General features: G+C 52.5%; 1 protein-coding gene across 8 annotated transcripts; it reads left to right on the top strand.

Annotated features, from left to right (window-relative positions):
* Positions 1 to 1,079: 1,079 nt before the first annotated feature.
* On the top strand, positions 1,080 to 18,825 carry HDAC6 (histone deacetylase 6). Of its 8 annotated transcripts, none has more exons than XM_063083770.1 (29): positions 1,080 to 1,148; positions 2,231 to 2,353; positions 2,448 to 2,576; positions 2,695 to 2,783; positions 4,841 to 4,925; positions 5,022 to 5,062; positions 5,749 to 5,845; positions 5,987 to 6,084; positions 7,071 to 7,175; positions 7,294 to 7,362; positions 10,089 to 10,215; positions 10,301 to 10,366; positions 10,460 to 10,519; positions 10,596 to 10,685; positions 11,001 to 11,107; positions 11,196 to 11,263; positions 11,492 to 11,642; positions 11,734 to 11,862; positions 12,006 to 12,174; positions 12,434 to 12,567; positions 13,194 to 13,262; positions 13,375 to 13,567; positions 14,966 to 15,115; positions 16,551 to 16,725; positions 16,851 to 17,443; positions 17,527 to 17,646; positions 17,783 to 17,929; positions 18,022 to 18,150; positions 18,390 to 18,825. In XM_063083770.1, the coding sequence occupies exons 2-29, from the start codon at positions 2,261 to 2,263 to the stop codon at positions 18,456 to 18,458; spliced, it is 3,552 nt and encodes a 1,183-aa protein (XP_062939840.1). In that variant the 5' UTR covers positions 1,080 to 1,148; positions 2,231 to 2,260; the 3' UTR covers positions 18,459 to 18,825. The 8 variants fall into 8 exon arrangements, with proteins under 8 accessions (XP_062939840.1, XP_062939841.1, XP_062939837.1 ...); XM_063083771.1 differs by lacking the exon at positions 1,080 to 1,148 and adding an exon at positions 1,449 to 1,505; XM_063083767.1 differs by lacking the exon at positions 1,080 to 1,148 and adding an exon at positions 1,633 to 1,718.
* Positions 18,826 to 18,838: the final 13 nt, after the last annotated feature.

Below are 18,838 nucleotides of genomic sequence, written 5' to 3'. Positions count from 1 at the left end.
ACCCTCTTGCACTGAGACAAAAGGGGTTCAGATAGGAAAAGACTGGAAGGAAAGTGGAGGCTGGAACTGGCATCTCCAAGAGAGTCAGAGGACCCAGCTACTGGGCGGTGGGGCTGTCAATCTGTTAGTCAGCGATGCTGAACCCCAGCCTGCTTATCTCTCTGGCCCCAGCCTACAGCCCAGTAGGAAATGGTGGAGAATGAGAGAGTGAGATTAGGAGGACAAACCGGCCTCCTGTGGGGCTATTTAGACATTTAGATACCGGGTGGGAGTTGTGGGGGGCGGGCACAGGGACGGCTCCCTCTACTCCCCAGACACACACACGCTTTTTTTTTTTTTAAGATGACCGGTAAGGGGATCTTAACCCTTGGCTTGGTGTTGTCAGCACCACACTCAGCCAGTGGGCGAACTGCCCATCCCTATATAGGGATCCGAACCCAGGGCCTTGGTGTTATCAGCACCACACTCTCCTGAGTGAGCCACGGGCCGGCCCCCACACACGCTTTCTATTACAGCTTGGGAGCAGAGGTTAACCGGTGGAGGGGGCAGATAGGGAGAGCTGCCGCCCATGAGAAACTCCCCTCCCGGAGTCCATTCTGGCCCCAGCACTATTATTATCACAATTTTCCAGATGAGGAAACTGAGCACAGAGCTGTTCAGCAACTTATCCAAGGTCACATGGCGAAGTCCCGTAACCTGTTTCCTTATCTGCAAAGCAGCCTTAATCATGGGAACTACCTCATAGAACTGTGGCTTACAACAACGCCTGTCACATAACACTGGCTATCATTACCATTACTTGCCTCCACTAAGACTCCTTCCACCCCACCACCCGTTTTCGCAGCGGAATATTAATAGCTAACATTCCACGACTGCTTCCTGTGCACCGTAGTGAATTTTAACTAAGAAAATCCTCACAACATTTATCACCATCGCTACTCCCATTTTGGCCGCCACCAGCCATCGCCCAAGTGTCAACCTCGCTCTCGGCCCAGCTACCAGTCCGCCCGCGCTACGTCACCACGGCAAGGCACGCCGCGCGGGAAGCCCAGGGGGAAGAGAAGACGCCCTGCCTAACTCATTCGCTTCCTTGCTTGCTCTCGAGTCACCGCGCGGCAGAGTTGGCGCGGGTCCGGAGAGCTCCTGAGGTGACTGATAGGGACGGATGGACGGTGGCCCTGAGAGCCAGGACTGTAGAGGCGGGGGGCGGGGCAAGCTTGAGCCGGAGCTGCGTCTCCAACCGTTGGCCCGCTCTTCACGCAGGCGCAGTGCGGCCCGCGTCGCGCCCGTACGCGTCGGCCTGCGGTCTGAGAGCTCGCGAGAGGTGTGTCCGCCGCGACGAGCGCGGCCTTGCGACACAATCCCCGCTGTAGGCGGGACCTGGGTGGGCAGTAGAGAGACCCGGCCCAATGGAAAACAGGGACTCGGACAGTCGCGGCCGCACAGGTCGCCAGGAATTTGACTGCGCGAGCCAGGGGCGGAGTTTGAGAAAGGAGCTGCGCCCAGTGAGTGGAGCTGACAGGATTTGGCGGTGTCGACGGTGGGGCGGGACGGGGGCGGAGGCTGGTGGGAGGCGGCTCGAGATTGGCGGAAGGGGCTCGTTGAAACGTTAGAGGTCGGATCTGGACAAGGGGTGGGGTCTGGTGGAGGGAAAGGAGCAGTCCCCTGAGGAGCGGGGCCGGTTGAAACGCTAGGGGCGGGATCTGGCGGAGCGAAAGGTATCGGTCCGGCCCGATTAGGGGTGGAGTTAAGTGAGTCGTTCAGGGTGGAGTCGAGGCCGCGGCTGGGGCTGGCTGAGGGAAAGGGTGGGTGATTATCCTGGGAGATAGGCCGCAAAGGGCAGGTTTGTGAAGGGGCGGGGTCTGGGCGCGGCGTTGAGCAATGAAAAGGTCTGGGGTTTGGTAGAGTGGAAGGGGCGGTGACTGGCTGGAAAGGGCAGTCCCTAGAACGGACTGAGCCCGGGGGTTAATTGCTCAGTGAAAGGGCAAGACTGTTGAAAGAGAATAGTGGAAAAGGGGTGGAGTCTAGTGGAATGAGCAGGACCGGATGGAATGAACACCTCAGGCGACGGAGAGGGCCTTGAGAGGCGTTTAGAAGGCGGTGGGGAATGGGATAGCGTAAGTGATGGAATCCAGTATGGGGGTGGGGGCTAAAAGGGGGCAAAGATCTGGGGTCCTCAGGGCACTCCAGTCCCCTCACAACCACCTCCACCTCCCCACCTCACCCCCAGACTCTCGTCAGGGGCGAAGTCCCCCCGACCATGACCTCCACCGGCCAGGATTCCACCACAACCAGGCAGCGAAGGAGTAGGCACAACCCCCAGTCACCCCCTCACGACTCCAGCGTCTCCTCGGTGAGGCTCCCAGACCTGCTCTGATAAGTGGGGGAGGGGGGGGCAGAGCAAGCTGACTTTGCCCTGGACTCTGACCCTTCTCTCTGATTGGCAGAAGCGAAATGTTAAGAAGGGCGCTGTATCCCGCTCCAGCCCCAATCTAGCGGAGGTGAAGAAGAAAGGCAAAGCGAAGAAGCTCAGCCAAGCACCCGAAGAAGACCTAGTCATGGGGCTGCAAGGGCTGGTGAGAGGAGCCTGGCCACGATTTAGCCTCCTGTGACATTCAAAACCCTGGGCAGTATGGGATGTTCCGTCTGACTCAGGCCCTAAGTGGATCTGTGCCTCCCTTTTTTTCCCTGCAGGATCTGAACCGTGAAGCCAAGGCACTGGCTGGAACTGGCTTGGTGTTCGATGAGCAGCTAAATGAATTCCACTGCCTCTGGGATGACAGGTGAGGCTGAGTACTTCAAGCTGTCCCCAAATCACACTTAGAGCTCGTTAGCAAGAATATATCCTTTCTTACACCACCCTGGAGACTGAAAGCAGATCATTTAGGGAGGTGGGAATCATGCTTGAAAGGGTTCTTCTCATTTAGCCAACAAACACTTATTGAGCACCTGCTGTGTATCAGGAGTTGGTGATACAAATGTGCCAAACAAGACAGGGTCCCTTCTTAGGGAGCTAATCAATGAGTTGGAGGACAGATCATTAGACAGCCAACAGCAGTATGAGGTGCTGAGTGAAGACTGACTTAAGACCAAGGCATTCAAGAGTGTTTCACAGAGGACCCTAGACTAGCATCAAGGGTTCCCAGCCTTCCTTAAGGAAGAGACATTTGTGCAAAAGCAGGGTTAGACCTCTCATTCACTCTACTTTTCAAAAGAATCAGCAGATTCTTTTGGCTCTATGTTTGGAATATATTTGGTATCTAACGTCTCCTCACCACCTCTACTGCCATGACCATCACCACTCACCTAGACTTGCAGAGGCCTCCTCACTGGTCTCTTGCCTCCAGCCTCACCCCTATTGTCTGTTCTCCACAAGCAGCCTAAACACTATGTATGAGATGATGTTCTCTCTCTAAAAATACCTCAAGGGCAGACTGTCGCCCTCAACGTAAAGTCCAAATTTTTCATCCTGGTCTCTAAGGTTTCATGTGATCTGGCTCCACTTCACCTTTCTGACCTCTTCATCCAATCTCCCCCCCCCCCCCCCCCGCCATTCGCCTTGCTTCACCCACACTGGTTCCCTTGCTGTTCTTCCAACTTGCCAGGCACCCTCTCGCCTTGGGTCTTTACCGTGGCTAATACCTTTTCCAGAGATTCGTTTCTACCTTCTCTGCTCCTAGCCAACTTTCACATCTCAAGGAGACTTTCTCAGAGAGGGCTTTGCCTGGCTCCTAGCATATTCCCACACATGATCTTAGATATTTTCCTAGCCCATGACATTCTTTGTTAATTACTATACTTCTGTGTTTACCAGTTTAGTATCTATCTCCCCTAGTCCAACCTAAGACTAACTCATGATGGCAAAAGACTTCATTTATGGGAAACATATGTACCATCTATTGAAGAGCTAGGGGTACAGCAGTAAACAAAACAAACCAAAACTCCTGCCTTCAAGGGGAAGGGGGAAGACAGTAAACAAAGAAAAAGCAAGTGATACAGTGTGCTAGGAAGAGAAGTGCTGTGGAGACACTTAAAGTGGGCAGGAGAATAGTATGAAGTGCAGCAGAGGGGACTCTTCAGTTTTCAATAGGACGGTCAGGGAAGGGCCCACTGACATTTGAGCAGAGATCTGAAGGAGGCAAGGCAGTGACCTATGGACACATCTGGGAAAAGAGTGTTCTAGGCAGGGAGGACAGCTAGAGTAAAGTCCCTGGGGCTGGCTGAAGAGTGCTTGGTTCCATTGAGGACCAGGGAGGAGATCAGTGTAGGGGAAGCAGAGCAAGGGAGGGGAGAGTGGTAGGAGATGGGGTCAGAGAGGTGATGGTGGACAGATTGTTTAGGGCCTTCTAGGCATGGAGAGGACTTTGGCTTTGACTTGGAATGGGATGGGAACCATGAGAGGGTTTCGAGTAGCAGAGGGACATGATATGATTAGGGTGTTGGTTGTTTTTGGTGGCTGGCTGGTAAGGGGATCTGAACCCTTGGCCTTGGTGTTACCAACTCCGTGCTCTTACCAACTGAACTAAACAACCAGCCCTATGATTAGGGTTTTAACCAATGTCTAGCTGCTGTGGGAAGAAAGGACTGTTGGGGGAGCAAAGGGGAAGCAGTGAAGCCTGGGAAGAGATGACGTGACTGCCCGGGTGGAAGGTTATGGTAGTAGCAGTCGTGGTGGTGAGTAGAGGGTCAGAGTCCAGAGCCGACAGGAGGCAGGACTGACACTGTAGTTTTGGGATGAGCAGCTGTGGAAGGGTGAATGGGGAGATGTGGTGTGAGCAGATGTGATGCTCCCCAGTGTCCCCATGTATATGTGTGTGTGACTGCATCTCCCTTTCCCCAGCTTCCCTGAAGGCCCTGAGCGGCTCCATGCCATCAAGGAGCAGCTGATCCAGGAGGGCCTTCTGGATCGCTGTGTGTCCTTTCAGGTGAGTCCCTAGCCAACACCCTGGGTGGAGGGCAGGGAGCTGGCAGGACCTGAGCACAGCCAGTACCTTAGCCCTTTCTTCCTCATGTCTCCCCAGGCCCGCTTTGCCGAAAAGGAGGAGCTAATGTTGGTTCACAGGTGAAGGCTGGGGAGCCTGGTAGGGATGGGGAGGAGGCTGCCCTGGACCAACCAGAGCAGGCTGAATGCTTTGGGAAGGAATGTCATGGACTCTGGGGCCGGCCTTGGGCAAGTGGCTGAGCCTCTCTGAATCTGTGTCATCGCCTATAACATGGGGCTAGTAAACCCAAGTTTCTCAGGAGAGTTCAGTATGTGTCAGGGGCTTAGAACGGGGCCTGACATATTAGCCCATGATGAGCTATTGTTATTATAATCTGGTAGCATAAACAGATGGTGGATGTGCAGACAGTGATTGGGGGCTCCCTCAGGGGGCTGCAGGAACCCAGAGTAAGAGGCCTGGTGCAGTGTGGCTAAGGAAAGTAGCTTGGCAGAGGGGGTATCTGAGCTAATCTTTAAGAGGAGAAAAAGAGGGAGTCAGATGAAGGGGAGGGCTGAGGCAAGGGAGGAACAGACAGCTGGAACAGTCTGCCAAAGGCCTGGAAATAGGGTTTGGTGTGGCTAGAGCAGGGAAGCAAAGGATATTACTGGAGTGAGGCAGGCTAGGGAAGAAACAGGGAATGTGTCCTATCCCCCAAGTTGACAGCTGGGGAGGCCTGACTTGACCAGGGGTCTGGTGTGTGGAGGGCTCAGCTGGGGAGGGGATGGAGGAGCTGGCCCTGAACCTCATCCCCTGTCTATGTCCCCAGCCTAGAATTCATTGATCTGATGGAGACGACCCAGTATATGAATGAGGGGCAACTCCGCATCCTAGCAGACACCTATGATTCAGTTTATCTGCATCCGGTATGGATGAGAACTGTGGAGACAGGGAGCGGCGGCAATCCTGGGGTCCCCTTCGTGCTCACCCCATCCTGGGGGAAGCAGCTGAAAGGATAGGGCTGCTCTCTCCCTCACTCCCTCTCTGGCTCCCCACTGTCTCTCCAGAACTCATATACCTGTGCCTGCCTGGCCTCAGGCTCTGTCCTCAGGCTGGTAGATGCGGTCCTGGGGGCTGAGATCCAGAATGGCATGGCCATCATCAGGTAGGATCCTCGAGCATTTGACTTGTTACATTTTTTAAAAATCCTTCACTCAAATGTAAAATGTATTGGTATGTGTAATATATTTATGTGGTTCAAGAGTGAAAAAGTGCAAAAGGAGGTACAATAAAAAGTCTCTCTTCCACCCTTGTCGCCCAGATACCTGCTTCCTATCCTGGGAAGTAGTCATAACCTGATTCCTGTGTCCTCCCACAAATAGGCTTATTCAAAAAATAAATGTCATATTTCATTGATTCTACGGCATACATTTTTTCATATCTGTAACATCTTGAAATCCAGATGCATCTTACAAACAATGAGGTCTCAGAATTTAATTGGCAGTATTTTCTGCTTTGTTGTTGGCATGTAAAGTCATGGTACATCTGATCATTGTTGGCATCCCAGAATTGATGAAATGCAGAAAATATAGCTTTTCTCCTCCCTCCCCTTTTTTTAACCACAAATGGTGGTAGCACTTGACACACTCCCTTCCATGCCATGCATTTTTCAGTTACATATCTCAGAAAACTTTCTCACACAATATGTAGCTTAGACTCCAGGAGAATCCCATTGTGTAAATGCACTTTAAATTAACCAGTCCCCTACATATGGGCATTTTGGCTTTCCCCAGTCATTTGCTGTTTCAAAACAATGCCACAGAAAATATGGTGGTATATTTATAAACCTGTTATTTCACCCTTTTTCTTATATAGGTTGTGGGCTAAGTCCCCGCAGCAAAGTGACTGGGTATGAGAATAATACCCACTGATAATTTTAATGAACATTCTCAAGTCTCCTTTGGAGAGAGAGCAGTAGATTGGCGGGGGAAGGGGGGAGGTGAGGGTTTGAGGGCCCCGGTTACTCAGTTCCTGGCAGACTTACAGGCATTGACATTGGAGGAGTTGCTGGTCCAGGACTAGGGAGCAGGGGAGAGTCTGTCTCTGCAGAGGAAGACATCCCCAACCTGTGGCCTTCCCTGTCCTGCCCAGGCCTCCTGGACACCATGCCCAGCACAGTCTTATGGATGGGTATTGCATGTTTAACCATGTGGCTGTGGCTGCCCGCTACGCTCAACAGAAGCATGGCATTCAGAGGTCAGCAGCAGAGGGCAGGCACAATGGGAGTGGCACAGGGTGGGGTATCCTGGTCTGGGCTTTTCCCTCAGATTCACCTTGATCCCCTTGCACAGAGCCCCCTCTCTCCCGCACACAGGGTCCTTATTGTGGATTGGGATGTGCACCATGGTCAAGGAACGCAGTTCACCTTCGACCAGGACCCCAGGTACACCCCAAGTCCTGCCTAGGGGCTAGACTCCCAGCCACCCCACACCATTACAGGCCCAGCCAGAAGGAGCTAGGAGGGAGGGAGAGGCATTCACATTCGTTGGGCCCACCCTGGGACTAGGATATGTGCTGCTCTCTGTGTGTCTGCTGGGGTTCCCCATTTTACAGATGGGGGAACTGAGGCTTACAGTTTAAGAAGTCACACAGAGAAGAAGTGGAGAGATGGGATTTGACCCACAAATATTTGGAGATCTTGTTCACCAATTTACCCTTGAGTTGGAGTGAATCTCAAATTAGTACTCTTATGTTTTCTGATTATGACAGTACTGCCAAGTATTTGTTTAAAAAAAAATTAATGCAGAAATATCTAAAGCAGTGAGTCTCCTATAATTCCCATCACCTCAGAAATAACTGTTGACATATCTGAACACCTCTCCGTGTTAGTCCCTCTGAAAGCATCTTGTTCTTTGTAAGGGCTATACAGTATTCCATTGTATGGCTGTACCTCTGGACATTTAAGATGCTTCCCAGTTTCTGCTATTACAGATAGTTCTACCACGAATAGTCTTGTAAATATATAATTTTGCACTTCTCTGAGTATATCTGAGGGTGAATTTCTCATAGTGGATTGCTGGGTCAGAGGGTTGGTGTGCTTTAAAGTCTGGTATATGCTGCTGACCTTTCCTGCAGAAAGTGATTGAGCAAGTCTTTATCAGTAAGAGACATTACTAAGTAGTAGTTGTTTTATCCAGCTTTCTCCCTAACTGACTACATAGAATCCACTTTTCCCCCGTAGATTCTGAGCTCCCGTGGCCCCTTATCTGATCTAAGGTTGGTTGTTCTCTAGACATTTCTTTATTATTTCCCAGCATTCAGTGTTGCTGACATGTGTCTGATGTCAGTCTGCTTTTCATTCCTGAGTAATCTGTTTCCCACTCTGCAAGGTTTTAGGTTCTTTTTATCCCTATTGTTCTGAACTTTCACCCTGGCCCCCTCATTCTGCCTAGCAGTGGGTAGACATTTTATATCTGAAGACTCATGCCTTTCTCAAATCCTTGGAAGCTTTCTTCTGTTAGGTATGTGATAGTTTCTCCTACTGTGTTTTCTCTATTCTCTCTTTCTAGGACTCCTATTAGATGTTAGACCTCCTGGATTGATCCTCTATGTCTTTTAATTTTTATATCCTGTTTTCAATCTCTTTCTCCTTTTGCTCTGTGTCCTAGGAGATTTCAACTTTATCTTCAGGTCCTTCTCTTGAATTATGTATTTAGACATTCTTTTAATCTCCAAAAGCACTTTCTTCCTCTCTGTTTCTGTGCCGTCTCATTCCTGATCTTGTCTTTATTATAGAGTACTGATTAGAAGTGCTTTAAAGTTTTTTTCTGTTTTCTGAATTCTCTCTATTAAGAGGCTGGTTGAATTTTTTCTTGGTCCTTCTCTTTCCTGCTGGTGGTTTTCCTCAAATGTCTAGTGATCCTTAGTTGGCTATTTATACCCAAGAATGAAGGACGGTTGTAGGGGCTGTCATGGGACTACTTTGCTGTGGTGTGTGTAGGTCTGTTCTCCTGAAAGGCATTTCTGCCGAATGGGGACAGGGAATGCCCACTGACAGGTCTCAACTTTAGGGAGTGTGGACAAGGACCTAGGTGTTGGATGGGTTCAATCCCTGTATCAGCCGTCAAAAAAAAAATAAAGAATAAAATTTGACTCTTAAGTTTGTCTAGATTCATTCCTTACCACTATTTCTTGTATTTCCCTAAAAAAGAAGAAAAATGCTGCCTTAAATCCTTTATGGAACAAGGCAGGGTGGATGAATAGAGAGATGGATGAACAGGCAGGTGGACAGATGGATGGATGGATGATAGATTATTCATTTTGCTTTCTCCAATCAGGATGAAGCCCTCCCACAGCCCCCTGCCAGGCTTTCTGACAGAACACACACACCATGTCTTTTCAGTATCTGTTTTGCATGTCGGACCCTCTCACCCCTCTGAGTGCTCATTTTCTCCCCTATAAAATAGAAGTAGTAGCAGAGGTGGCCTATATGCACTGGGAGGAAGGAACTGCCCCATCACTGGCCTCACGGCAGCCCTAGCCAGTACCTCCACACCAGCTCCACATGTAGAACCAAGTCCCACCCCTCCTCACCCCTAGTCTCTGGGTCTCCCCACTTCCTTCAGGAGAATCATTAGGCTCTCTGGCCTGGCCTGAGGCTCTTCTCAGCCTTAGCTTGCACTTACCCATGCCTATGGGCCTCCAGTGTCACAGGCTTTGTCCTGCTGTTACTACCTTGGTCGCAGGCAGGTGGTGGGCAGACATGATCTAGAGTCCCGCACAAGGTCAGGATCCCCCAGGGGCTGGGATAGACCCAACAGCTCTTGGGGTCTCAGAGCTGAGCCTGGAATTGAGTGGGCACTGAGGGGGCAATGATGGTTGCTGAGGGAGGAGTTCCAGTGGGAAACTAAATGAATGAGTGAGTGAGGTAATGGGTAAATGAATGGAATAATTAATGAATGGGAAGCCGAATAAATTGGCAACTGAATGGAAGGATAAATAATGGAAGATTGGATTACGAATTAAAGAATTAATGGGGAAATTAATGAATGAGCGAATGAATGAGTGGTTGAATGGGGAAAGGAGGGTGAACTGTGGCAGCTGTGGACTGGGGGTGTCTGGGGGGACTGACTCTCTTCTCCAGCTCCCTTGCCTCTTCTTTGCCCCCAGTGTCCTCTATTTCTCCATTCACCGCTACGAGCAGGGTCGGTTCTGGCCCCACCTTAAGGCCTCTAACTGGTCTACCACAGGTTTTGGCCAAGGCCAAGGATACACCATCAATGTGCCTTGGAACCAGGTCAGTGTCTACCCTTCCCTCTGCCCCAACAGTAAGGTGCAGCCCTGGTGGCTGAACGTCCCCCATCATGTCTCCATGCCTGCAGGTGGGGATGCGGGATGCCGACTACATTGCTGCTTTCCTGCACATCTTGCTGCCGGTTGCCCTTGAGGTCCTGGGGGTCTGGAGTGTGTTGGGGGGAGAGGCAACCTTGAGGGAGGAGCCATGAGGGCAGGTGGCCTCATGTAGTCTGTTCCCCCCTCAGTTCCAGCCTCAGCTAGTCCTGGTGGCTGCTGGATTTGATGCCCTCCAAGGGGACCCAAAGGTAAGGCAGGCTCCCTGGGGTGGCAGGTGGGCAGAAGGGGCTGCATGGAGCCAGGCTGACTCTTCATGTCCCCCAGGGCGAGATGGCCGCCACTCCGGCAGGGTTCGCCCAGCTAACCCACATGCTCATGGGTCTGGCAGAAGGCAAGCTGATCCTGTCTCTGGAGGTGAGACTTGCCTTCATCTCTCAGTCTGTGCATCCTGGAGTCCAGCAGGAGTTCCTGGCCTAGCATTTCCACTTACTAGCTGGACAACCTTGCATAAGTCACTTAACTTCTTTGTGCCTCCATTTTCCTTATGTAAAACAGGCATAATAATAACTGTAATCACCGCATATCATTATCCGGTGAATTAAATGAGGTCAACCTCTATGTTCCTTGTTGCTTGACATGTAGTATGCACTCTAGTATCATTATCATTATCATTCTTCCCTGGTAACACCTGGTCCTTTCCTGAACCCCCTTCACTATTCTTCCCCCCAGGGTGGCTACAACCTCCGCTCCCTGGCTGAGGGTGTCAGCGCCTCGCTTCACACCCTTCTGGGAGACCCTTGCCCCATGCTGGAGTCGCTTGGTGCCCCCTGCCAGAGGTGAGCCCAGGTGGAGGAGGGAAAAAAACGGGACCCTCCCTGCCCACCCAGGGGCCATTTCATACATGGCCCACTCCCTGCCTTCCAGTGCCCAAGCTTCTCTCTCCTGCACGCTGGAAGCCCTCGAGCCCTTCTGGGAGGTCCTTGTGAGATCAGGTAGGAAACAGCGAGTGAGCTTGATGGGGGTTGGGCCATGGGGGAAACTCTTCCAGACTCCCCTCTGACTTTCCTAAGGCAACTTGGTGGGGGAGGGCTAGGCCCTCTCTCTCACTGAGCCCTGGTTTCAGTCCTCCCACCTCTTTTTATGTTTGGGTCACCTGAGTTCCAGAGAATTACGGGAATCCAGATTGGGAGAGTAGGGTGAATGGGTCCTCCCCCTTGTAGCTGAGACCCTGGAGGAGGACAACGTGGAGGAGAATGAGGAAGGACCCTGGGAGCCCCCTGCGCTTCCAATCCTGACATGGCCAGTGCTGCAAGCTCGCACAGGGCTGGTCTATGACCAACGTATGATGAGTCACTACAGCTTATGGGACAGGTATGCTGTTAGAGGGCTGGGAGAAGTGGGTGTGTGGACCCCTTCCCACCAGGCACTAAGCCCCTACCCCTGGCTTTCACCCCACCACAAGCTACCACCCTGAGACGCCCCAGCGCATCTTGCACATCATGTGCAGTCTGGAGGAGCTGGGCCTTGCCAAGCGCTGCCTCACCCTGCCCGCACGGCCCGCCACAGAAGCTGAGCTGCTCACCTGCCATAGGTCAGACCCCCAGGCCCATGTGGGCAGGCTCCAGGGGCTGTGGATGGGGTCTGGGGGCTGGAGCTGGGTTCCCCTCCCCGTGCAAGGGTGTGTGGAACTGCTGCGGGACACTGTCCACTGGGTGCTCCTCTCTGTACCTCCAGTGCTGAGTACGTGCATCGCCTTCGGGCCACAGAGAAGATGAAAAGCCGGGAGCTGCACCTCGAGAGCGCCAACTTTGACTCCGTCTACATCTGCCCCAGCACCTTCACCTGTGCACAGCTCGCCGCAGGCGCTGTCTGCCGCCTGGTGGAGGCTGTGCTGGCAGGAGAGGTGCTTCCTCTCTGGCATGGGGCATCGGGCAGGGGAGAGGAGGTCCTGGGGTAGTGGAAAGACAGGGCCACATGCCACTCATGGAGGCTCGGAGGGAGTTGGGCAGGGCTTGAGGAAAAGGGCCCCAGGGAGGAGGCCCTGCTCACTGGGAAAGCCAGGCAGGAGGAAAGGAGGAGACAGTTGAGAGGGAACAGGACAAGAAAGGGGAGGGCAAATGTGAGGGCAGGGGGTCCAATCTTAGTCCCTGCTCCTCCCCCAGGTCTTGAATGGTACTGCGGTGGTGCGCCCCCCAGGACACCACGCTGAGCGGGACTTTGCTTGTGGTTTCTGCTTTTTCAACTCTGTGGCTGTGGCTGCTCGCCATGCCCAAGTCATCAGTGGGCGTGCCCTGCGGTAAGGACTCTCTGGGGATCCCCAAATACTGATCCTTCTGGAGACCTGGTTCCTGACCCCCCCACCCCCCGTGCTTGCTCAGCATGCCCTGTGATACAGCCCCTGGGACTTACCCAGAAACAATCAAGTTGCCTAGCACTTACCCAGAAAAGGACCAAGGATGGAACTCAGTGTTTACCCACAAAGGACCCCCAGATGGTGGCACCTGGGCACTTATAAAACAGTATCCAAGGGCCCATCCCAGCCTCTCTGGCGCCTAACAGCTATCCTGACCAACAGAACCCAGGTCCAGGCCCCCAGTGCTTACCCCAAAAGACCTAGGATCCAGCCCCTGGCACTTAGCACCCTGGGGTCCATGGTCCAATTCCCTAGTTATTACCCACAAGAGCCCAGGGTCCAGCCCCCAACTTTTACTCAGGCCCACTGCAAAGCCCTCAGGACCCAGGATCGGGCTTTCAGCCTTGCACTGATAGAACCCAGAAGCCTGACACCCATCTCTTTCTCAAGAAATGCAGGGTCCTGTCCCCTAGCAATAAATGCCCTTGTGGACCCCAGGAGTCTAGCCCCAACCCTCTCCTGGGGGCAAGTGTCCCTGGTTGTTGAGGAGCTATCCCTCCCCCCACCAGGATCCTGATCGTGGATTGGGACGTCCATCATGGTAATGGAACTCAGCACATATTTGAGGAGGACCCCAGGTGAGGGGCTGGGGCCAGGGGCAAGGGTGTGGGCAGGGAGGCGGGCAAGCCATGCCTCAGAGACATGGGGGCCCCTAAGCAGCCATGGCCCCTCCCCATGCCCTCCCTGCAGTGTGCTATACGTGTCCCTGCACCGCTATGATCGTGGCACCTTCTTCCCTGTGGGGGATGAGGGCGCCAGCAGCCAGGTGGGCCGGGCTGCAGGCACAGGCTTCACTGTCAACGTGGCCTGGAATGGGCCCCACGTGGGTGATGCTGACTACCTGACTGCCTGGCATCGTCTGGTGCTTCCCATTGCCTACGAGGTATGGCTCAGGATGCCTGGGACATGCCTGTGCAGGTGGCAGTGTGGCCTTCCTCCTCAGTGTGTGTCTGACTGCCGGGTGACAGCCACTGTGAATGGCTGTATTGACAGCTGTGGGGTGGGGGGAAGGTGACTGTGATGGCCTTGCATATTTGTCTGACTGTGCACAGGTGGCTATACATGACTGCCTTCTCTGTGTGGCATTGTGTGTGTGAACAACTGTCTTGACTGTGTGTGTGATGACTTTCTCTAGTGGCTCTGTGCGTGAGGGCCTTTGGGTTGTGCAGCGATGGCCTGTGTGTCCTGGCTGGATCCGCGTCCCATGTGTGTGCTATCATGACTGCCTGTGTGGGTGTGAAGGTGGCCATGGGTGATGCCGCATCTGTGGAACTGCATGTACAAGGGGGGGGTTAGTACATGTGTGCAAATCTCTGCACAGGTGGCTATTTGTCGCCATCTTTCCTCTGTGTGATGGGTGTGACATTGTATATGATTGTATGCTGCTATCTGTGTGACAGCCTGTGTGGCACCCTCTGGATATGGGAGGCTATGTGTGGCAGCCATCTCTGTGTCTTCCCTGGCTATGTGTATGTGTGCCTTTCTGACCTGTGGTGAGCTGGGGGCACCAATCGCATGTGTGTGACTGATTCTGTGAGGCAGGCATGTGAGTGCCGCTCTGTGTGCACTTTCAGATCTACACAAGTGTCTCTGCACGGGTGTCTGGGACCACCTTCTTTGTGTGTGCAACTGACCACTTCCTGTGGGTGCAACAGTGTGTGTGACCTTTGTGGCTGTGTGGTGATGGCACGCATGTGATTGTGACTGCAGGAGTGGCAGTGGGTTATTGGCCCTCTGAGAAACTGTGTGTGCGCATGACTCTGGCGGATGTGCAGTCATGTGTGCAGGGCTGTCTGACTGGGAGGTATGTGCGGCTGCAGTGGCCATCCAATCCGTGTGCAGTGCTTGCGTTCGCATCTTCTGTGATGGAGAGTACGTGTGCCTCTCTTTGGCACTGTGTATGGAACCCTGTATCTTCTGCATGTATTTCCCATGTTTGACCTTGGGGTACATGTGGGTGAGGGCTTGTCTCTGTCTGTTTCTCATGTCACCATCTCTTAACATCTGAGTCTCCATCCATGTCTCATGTCCCATGTCCCCATCTGTCCATTTGTATTGTCTCCATCTCTACATCTGTGTCTGGTGTGTCTGTGTCTCTGAGTCTATTTCTTACGTTTCCCTGTCTTCCCCATCCTTATTTTCAGGTCTCTCGTCTCGTGTCTCCCAGTCTCCATCTCTCTGACTTGCATCTCCATGTCTTCATTTGTCCTTGTCTCCATCACTTACTGCCTGCTGAAGCCCCCACCCTCATGCCCACGTATCTCTTCTCTCCTTGCCTCAGTTTAACCCAGAACTGGTGCTGGTCTCAGCTGGCTTTGATGCCGCCCTGGGGGACCCACTCGGGTGCTGCCAGGTGTCGCCTGAGGGTTATGCCCACCTTACCCACCTGCTGATGGGCCTTGCCAATGGCCACATTATCCTGATCCTAGAGGTAAGACTCTCTCAACACTTCCCTTGGCGAGAAGGTAGTTTGGAAGAGTTGACTGTGTCACTCGGGGCATTTTCCTAAAACCCCCTTTGAGTTTCCCCTCCAGGATTGTTGGCACATACTAAGCATTAATAATAACAATAGCACCAACATTAACAGCTTTTATTGAGTGCTCACTATGTGTGAAGCACTCTTCTCGGCACTTTGTACGTATTATTAATTCATTTACTTGACAAAGCAGCCTTATGAGGTAGGATCTGCACTCCTCATTGTTTTCCTCTCTCAAGATCAAGGAAACTGAGGCATAGACAGGTATAGTGACTAGCCTGAGGTCGCACATTCACTAATAGTAGAACCAAAGCTTGAATCCATGCAGCCTGGCTCTAGGATCTGAACTTTTTACCACTACCTGAGCTGCCTCTAACAAGTTGCTGGGACAAAGTGAATTCACTGACCTGAGTAAATGACTCAGTGCCCCTGTCCCCTGTGCCTCAGTTTCCTTATCTGTAAGATGGGGCTGGCTAATCATGAAAGAGTGCCTAGCGTATGGTAAGCCCTGTGTAAATGCTGTATCTTCTTACTATTATGCCTTGTTCAGATATTAATTTAACCCTCTCAGCAATATGTGCTGTTGTTTTCACTACTTTACAGATGAGGAATGCAAGTCACAGAGAAATTAACTGGCTTGCAAAAAGTCTCACTTGCAGTGTGCCCAGGACTGCTAGTGGCAGGGCAGGGTGGTGGTTATTTTGTCACATAGCCTGGGTTCAAACCCCAGTGCTGCCTCTTCAGCTATTGTAACCTCAGACAAGTCATCTAACCACTCTGAGCCTCAGTTTCTTTATCTGTAAAAAGAGTAGAGACTGGGGTTCATGTAGAGTGTGAAAAAGATCAGGAGAGGGGTTCATGTAGAGAGAAAGACTACTTGCTCCTGTCCTAGGTCAGGGCAGGGGCTTTTGTATGCATTCACAGCAGGCATCTTGTGCAGGTCAGGCCAGTGGTTTCTGTATGGTGTGAGGGCAGGGGTCCCTGGACAGTGTGAAGACAGATTTCTATGTGGTATGAAGACAGCTTCCTGTACACATGGAGCACCTGTGGTTGTAAGGACTAACTGAGTTAATATGCATGAAATACTTAAAATAGGGTCTGGCACAAACACTTAATATATGTCGACTATTCCTAATGCTATTATCAGTATTGTTATTGTTATCTCGCACTTTACATCACAAGCAATTTATCCCCTCCACCCAACAACCACCTGACACCATGTGTGTTGCCTGTCTTACCACTGTGGTTCTACTCACTTGTTCCAGGACCCCCCACTCCAGACTTGCAGGGCCCTGGGGAGTGGGGAAAATTGGGGACGCAGGACATCTTGCCCTCCAGATTCCCTGATGAACCCCCACCATGTCTTTACCTCCCCTTTTCCTTAACAAAGGGTGGCTATAACCTGACATCCATCTCGGAGTCCGTGGCTGCCTGCACCCGCTCCCTCCTTGGAGACCCACCACCCCTGCTGGCCCTGCAGCGACCCCCTCAGTCGAGGGCCCTGGCCTCAATTACTGAGACCATCCAAGTCCATCGCAGATACTGGCGCAGCTTGCGGGTCATGAGTGAGTAGATACGGGACTGGGAGCAATGGGGGGATTCAGGAAAGGAGGGGGGCCAGAGGGAACAAGAATTTAAGGCAGGAAAGGGGATAGCACCGACACTCAATGATCTCCCTCCATGGTTCCAGAGGTAGAAGACAAGGAGGAAACCTCCAGTTCTAAGTTGGTCATCGATAATACTCCCCAATCAGCCAATCCTGAGTCTGCTAAGGGGATGACCACTACAGAAGAGAGCCTTTTGGAAGCAGGCATGGGGAAGGCCACCTCAGAGTTATCTGTGGAAGAGTTCACTCCAGGCCAGACTATGTCAGAGACAGCTGTGGTGGCACTCATTCAAGATCAGTCCTTGGAGGCAGCCACAGGGGGAACCATGCCAGACCAGACCACCTTGGAGGCAGCCATGGGGGAAGCCACGCTGGACCAGACCATCTCAGAGGACGTTGTGGGGGGAGCTATGCTGGAAAAGACCACCTCAGAGAAGACTCTGAGGGGAGCCACACTGAGCCAGACCACCTCAGAGGCAGCTGCTGGGGGAGTCACGCTGGACCAGAACACCTCAGAGAAGGCTGTGGGGGCTGCTGAGCTGATCCAAACTCCTCTAGCCTCATGCACAGACAACCAGACCCCCCCAGTCTCACTCATGCAGGGAGCCACACCCCAGTCATGCCCCAGTATGCTGATTAGGAGTCTCAGGACCTTGGAACTTGGCAACAAAGCTCAGGTAAGGCTCCCCACAACCATGTAGGGGAAGGAAGGGGCAAGAATCGGGTGTCTCTGATATATCTTTTGCTTCTGTATATCCAGGAGGCCCTGGAATTTCAGACCCCAGAAGAGGAGAGCCTACCAGGAGAGGCAGCTGGAGGTCAGGACATAGATGATTCGATGTTGATGCAGGGATTTGTGGACCTTGCTGACACTGACCAGGTGAGCTTAGGGAGAGGCTGGGACTGTGGCTTCCTTCTCTTGTTCATTTGTGTCTCCAGATAAGAACATGTGATGTAGGGACATATCATGGGGAAATGGGGCCCCCAGTTTACTCAGTTTTACCAACCCACCCCAGGTCACGTTTTATGCTGTGACACCACTGTCCTGGTGTCCCCATTTGGTGGCAGTATGCCCCATACCTGCAGCAGGCCTGAATGTTACCCAACCTTGTCGGGACTGTGGAACATACCAGGAGAATTGGGTGTGTCTGTCTTGCTATGAGGTACGGAGCAGAGGAAGGGGATGGGGTGAAGGTTGGCCCAGGAGCAAACCATATGTGGGTGCTGAGCCCCATCTGACACTCCCCAACCTCAGGTCTACTGCAGTCGTTACATCAACGCCCATATGATCCAACACCATGAAGCCTCTGGACACCCGCTGGTCCTCAGCTATGTTGACCTGTCTGCCTGGTGTTACCTCTGTCAGGCTTATGTCCACCACCAGGTAGGCCCTGGGAAGACCCTTGACATGTGCACACTCACCTCCCCCACCCCCCTTCTGTGATCGGGTAAGGGGAACACAGACCCCCCTGCACAGCTGCCTCATGTGAATATTTTGTGTGGTGTGGGGCTGTGGGATAGTCCAGGACACAGTGGTTGAGGGCTGGAGTGGGGGCAGCCTCCTGGCTGAGGGAGAGGGGTCCTCACTGTCTCTCACCTACCCTGTTCTTGCTTCCTCCTCAGGCTCTTGTAGATGTGAAGAACAGCGCCCACCAGGACAAGTTTGGGGAGGACAGGCCCCACCTGCACTAAATCCCAGAATGAACTCCACCTTCTCTACCTTCTGAGGCCCAAGATAGAGCAGCCTTAGTTCATTCCAACCTGTACCGTGGGTGAGGTGTAGCCTGTCACTGCATCCCATCCTGAATATCCTTTGCCACTTCCCAAGGGTGCTTATTTAACTGTAAATACTTTTAAGAGGACTACGATGAACAATTGTGAATCTCTCCCTGCCCACTGCCTGCTTCAGGGATGCCACCACCCCACCCCAGAAGGAAAGGGGGGGAGCTCAGTGGCCCCAAGAGGGGGCTGATATCTCAAGGATAACATTGGAGGGAGGGGGATCAACTGGCAGGTATGGCAGGGTTGCATATGTAATAAAGTACAAGCTGTTACAAAACTTGGAGAAAGCC

The sequence above is a fragment of the Cynocephalus volans genome, chromosome X (assembly GCF_027409185.1).
Source record: "Cynocephalus volans isolate mCynVol1 chromosome X, mCynVol1.pri, whole genome shotgun sequence".
In the NCBI taxonomy this organism is placed as follows: domain Eukaryota; kingdom Metazoa; phylum Chordata; class Mammalia; order Dermoptera; family Cynocephalidae; genus Cynocephalus; species Cynocephalus volans.
The sequence above is the reverse complement of the archived record's forward strand: the minus strand, read 5'-3'. Positions and strand labels throughout refer to the sequence as shown.

What these genes read in the sequence shown, in the direction of transcription:
- HDAC6 (XM_063083766.1), top strand. Translation starts at nt 2,052, where the DNA reads ATGAACACCTCAGGCGACGGAGAGGGCCTTGAGAGGCGTTTAGAAGGC. An exon ending in AGGCTGTGCTGGCAGGAGAG is followed by an intron (nt 12,175 to 12,433) that starts GTGCTTCCTCTC and finishes CTCCTCCCCCAG; the next exon opens with GTCTTGAATGGTACTGCGGT. An exon ending in TGCTTCCCATTGCCTACGAG is followed by an intron (nt 13,568 to 14,965) that starts GTATGGCTCAGG and finishes TCCTTGCCTCAG; the next exon opens with TTTAACCCAGAACTGGTGCT.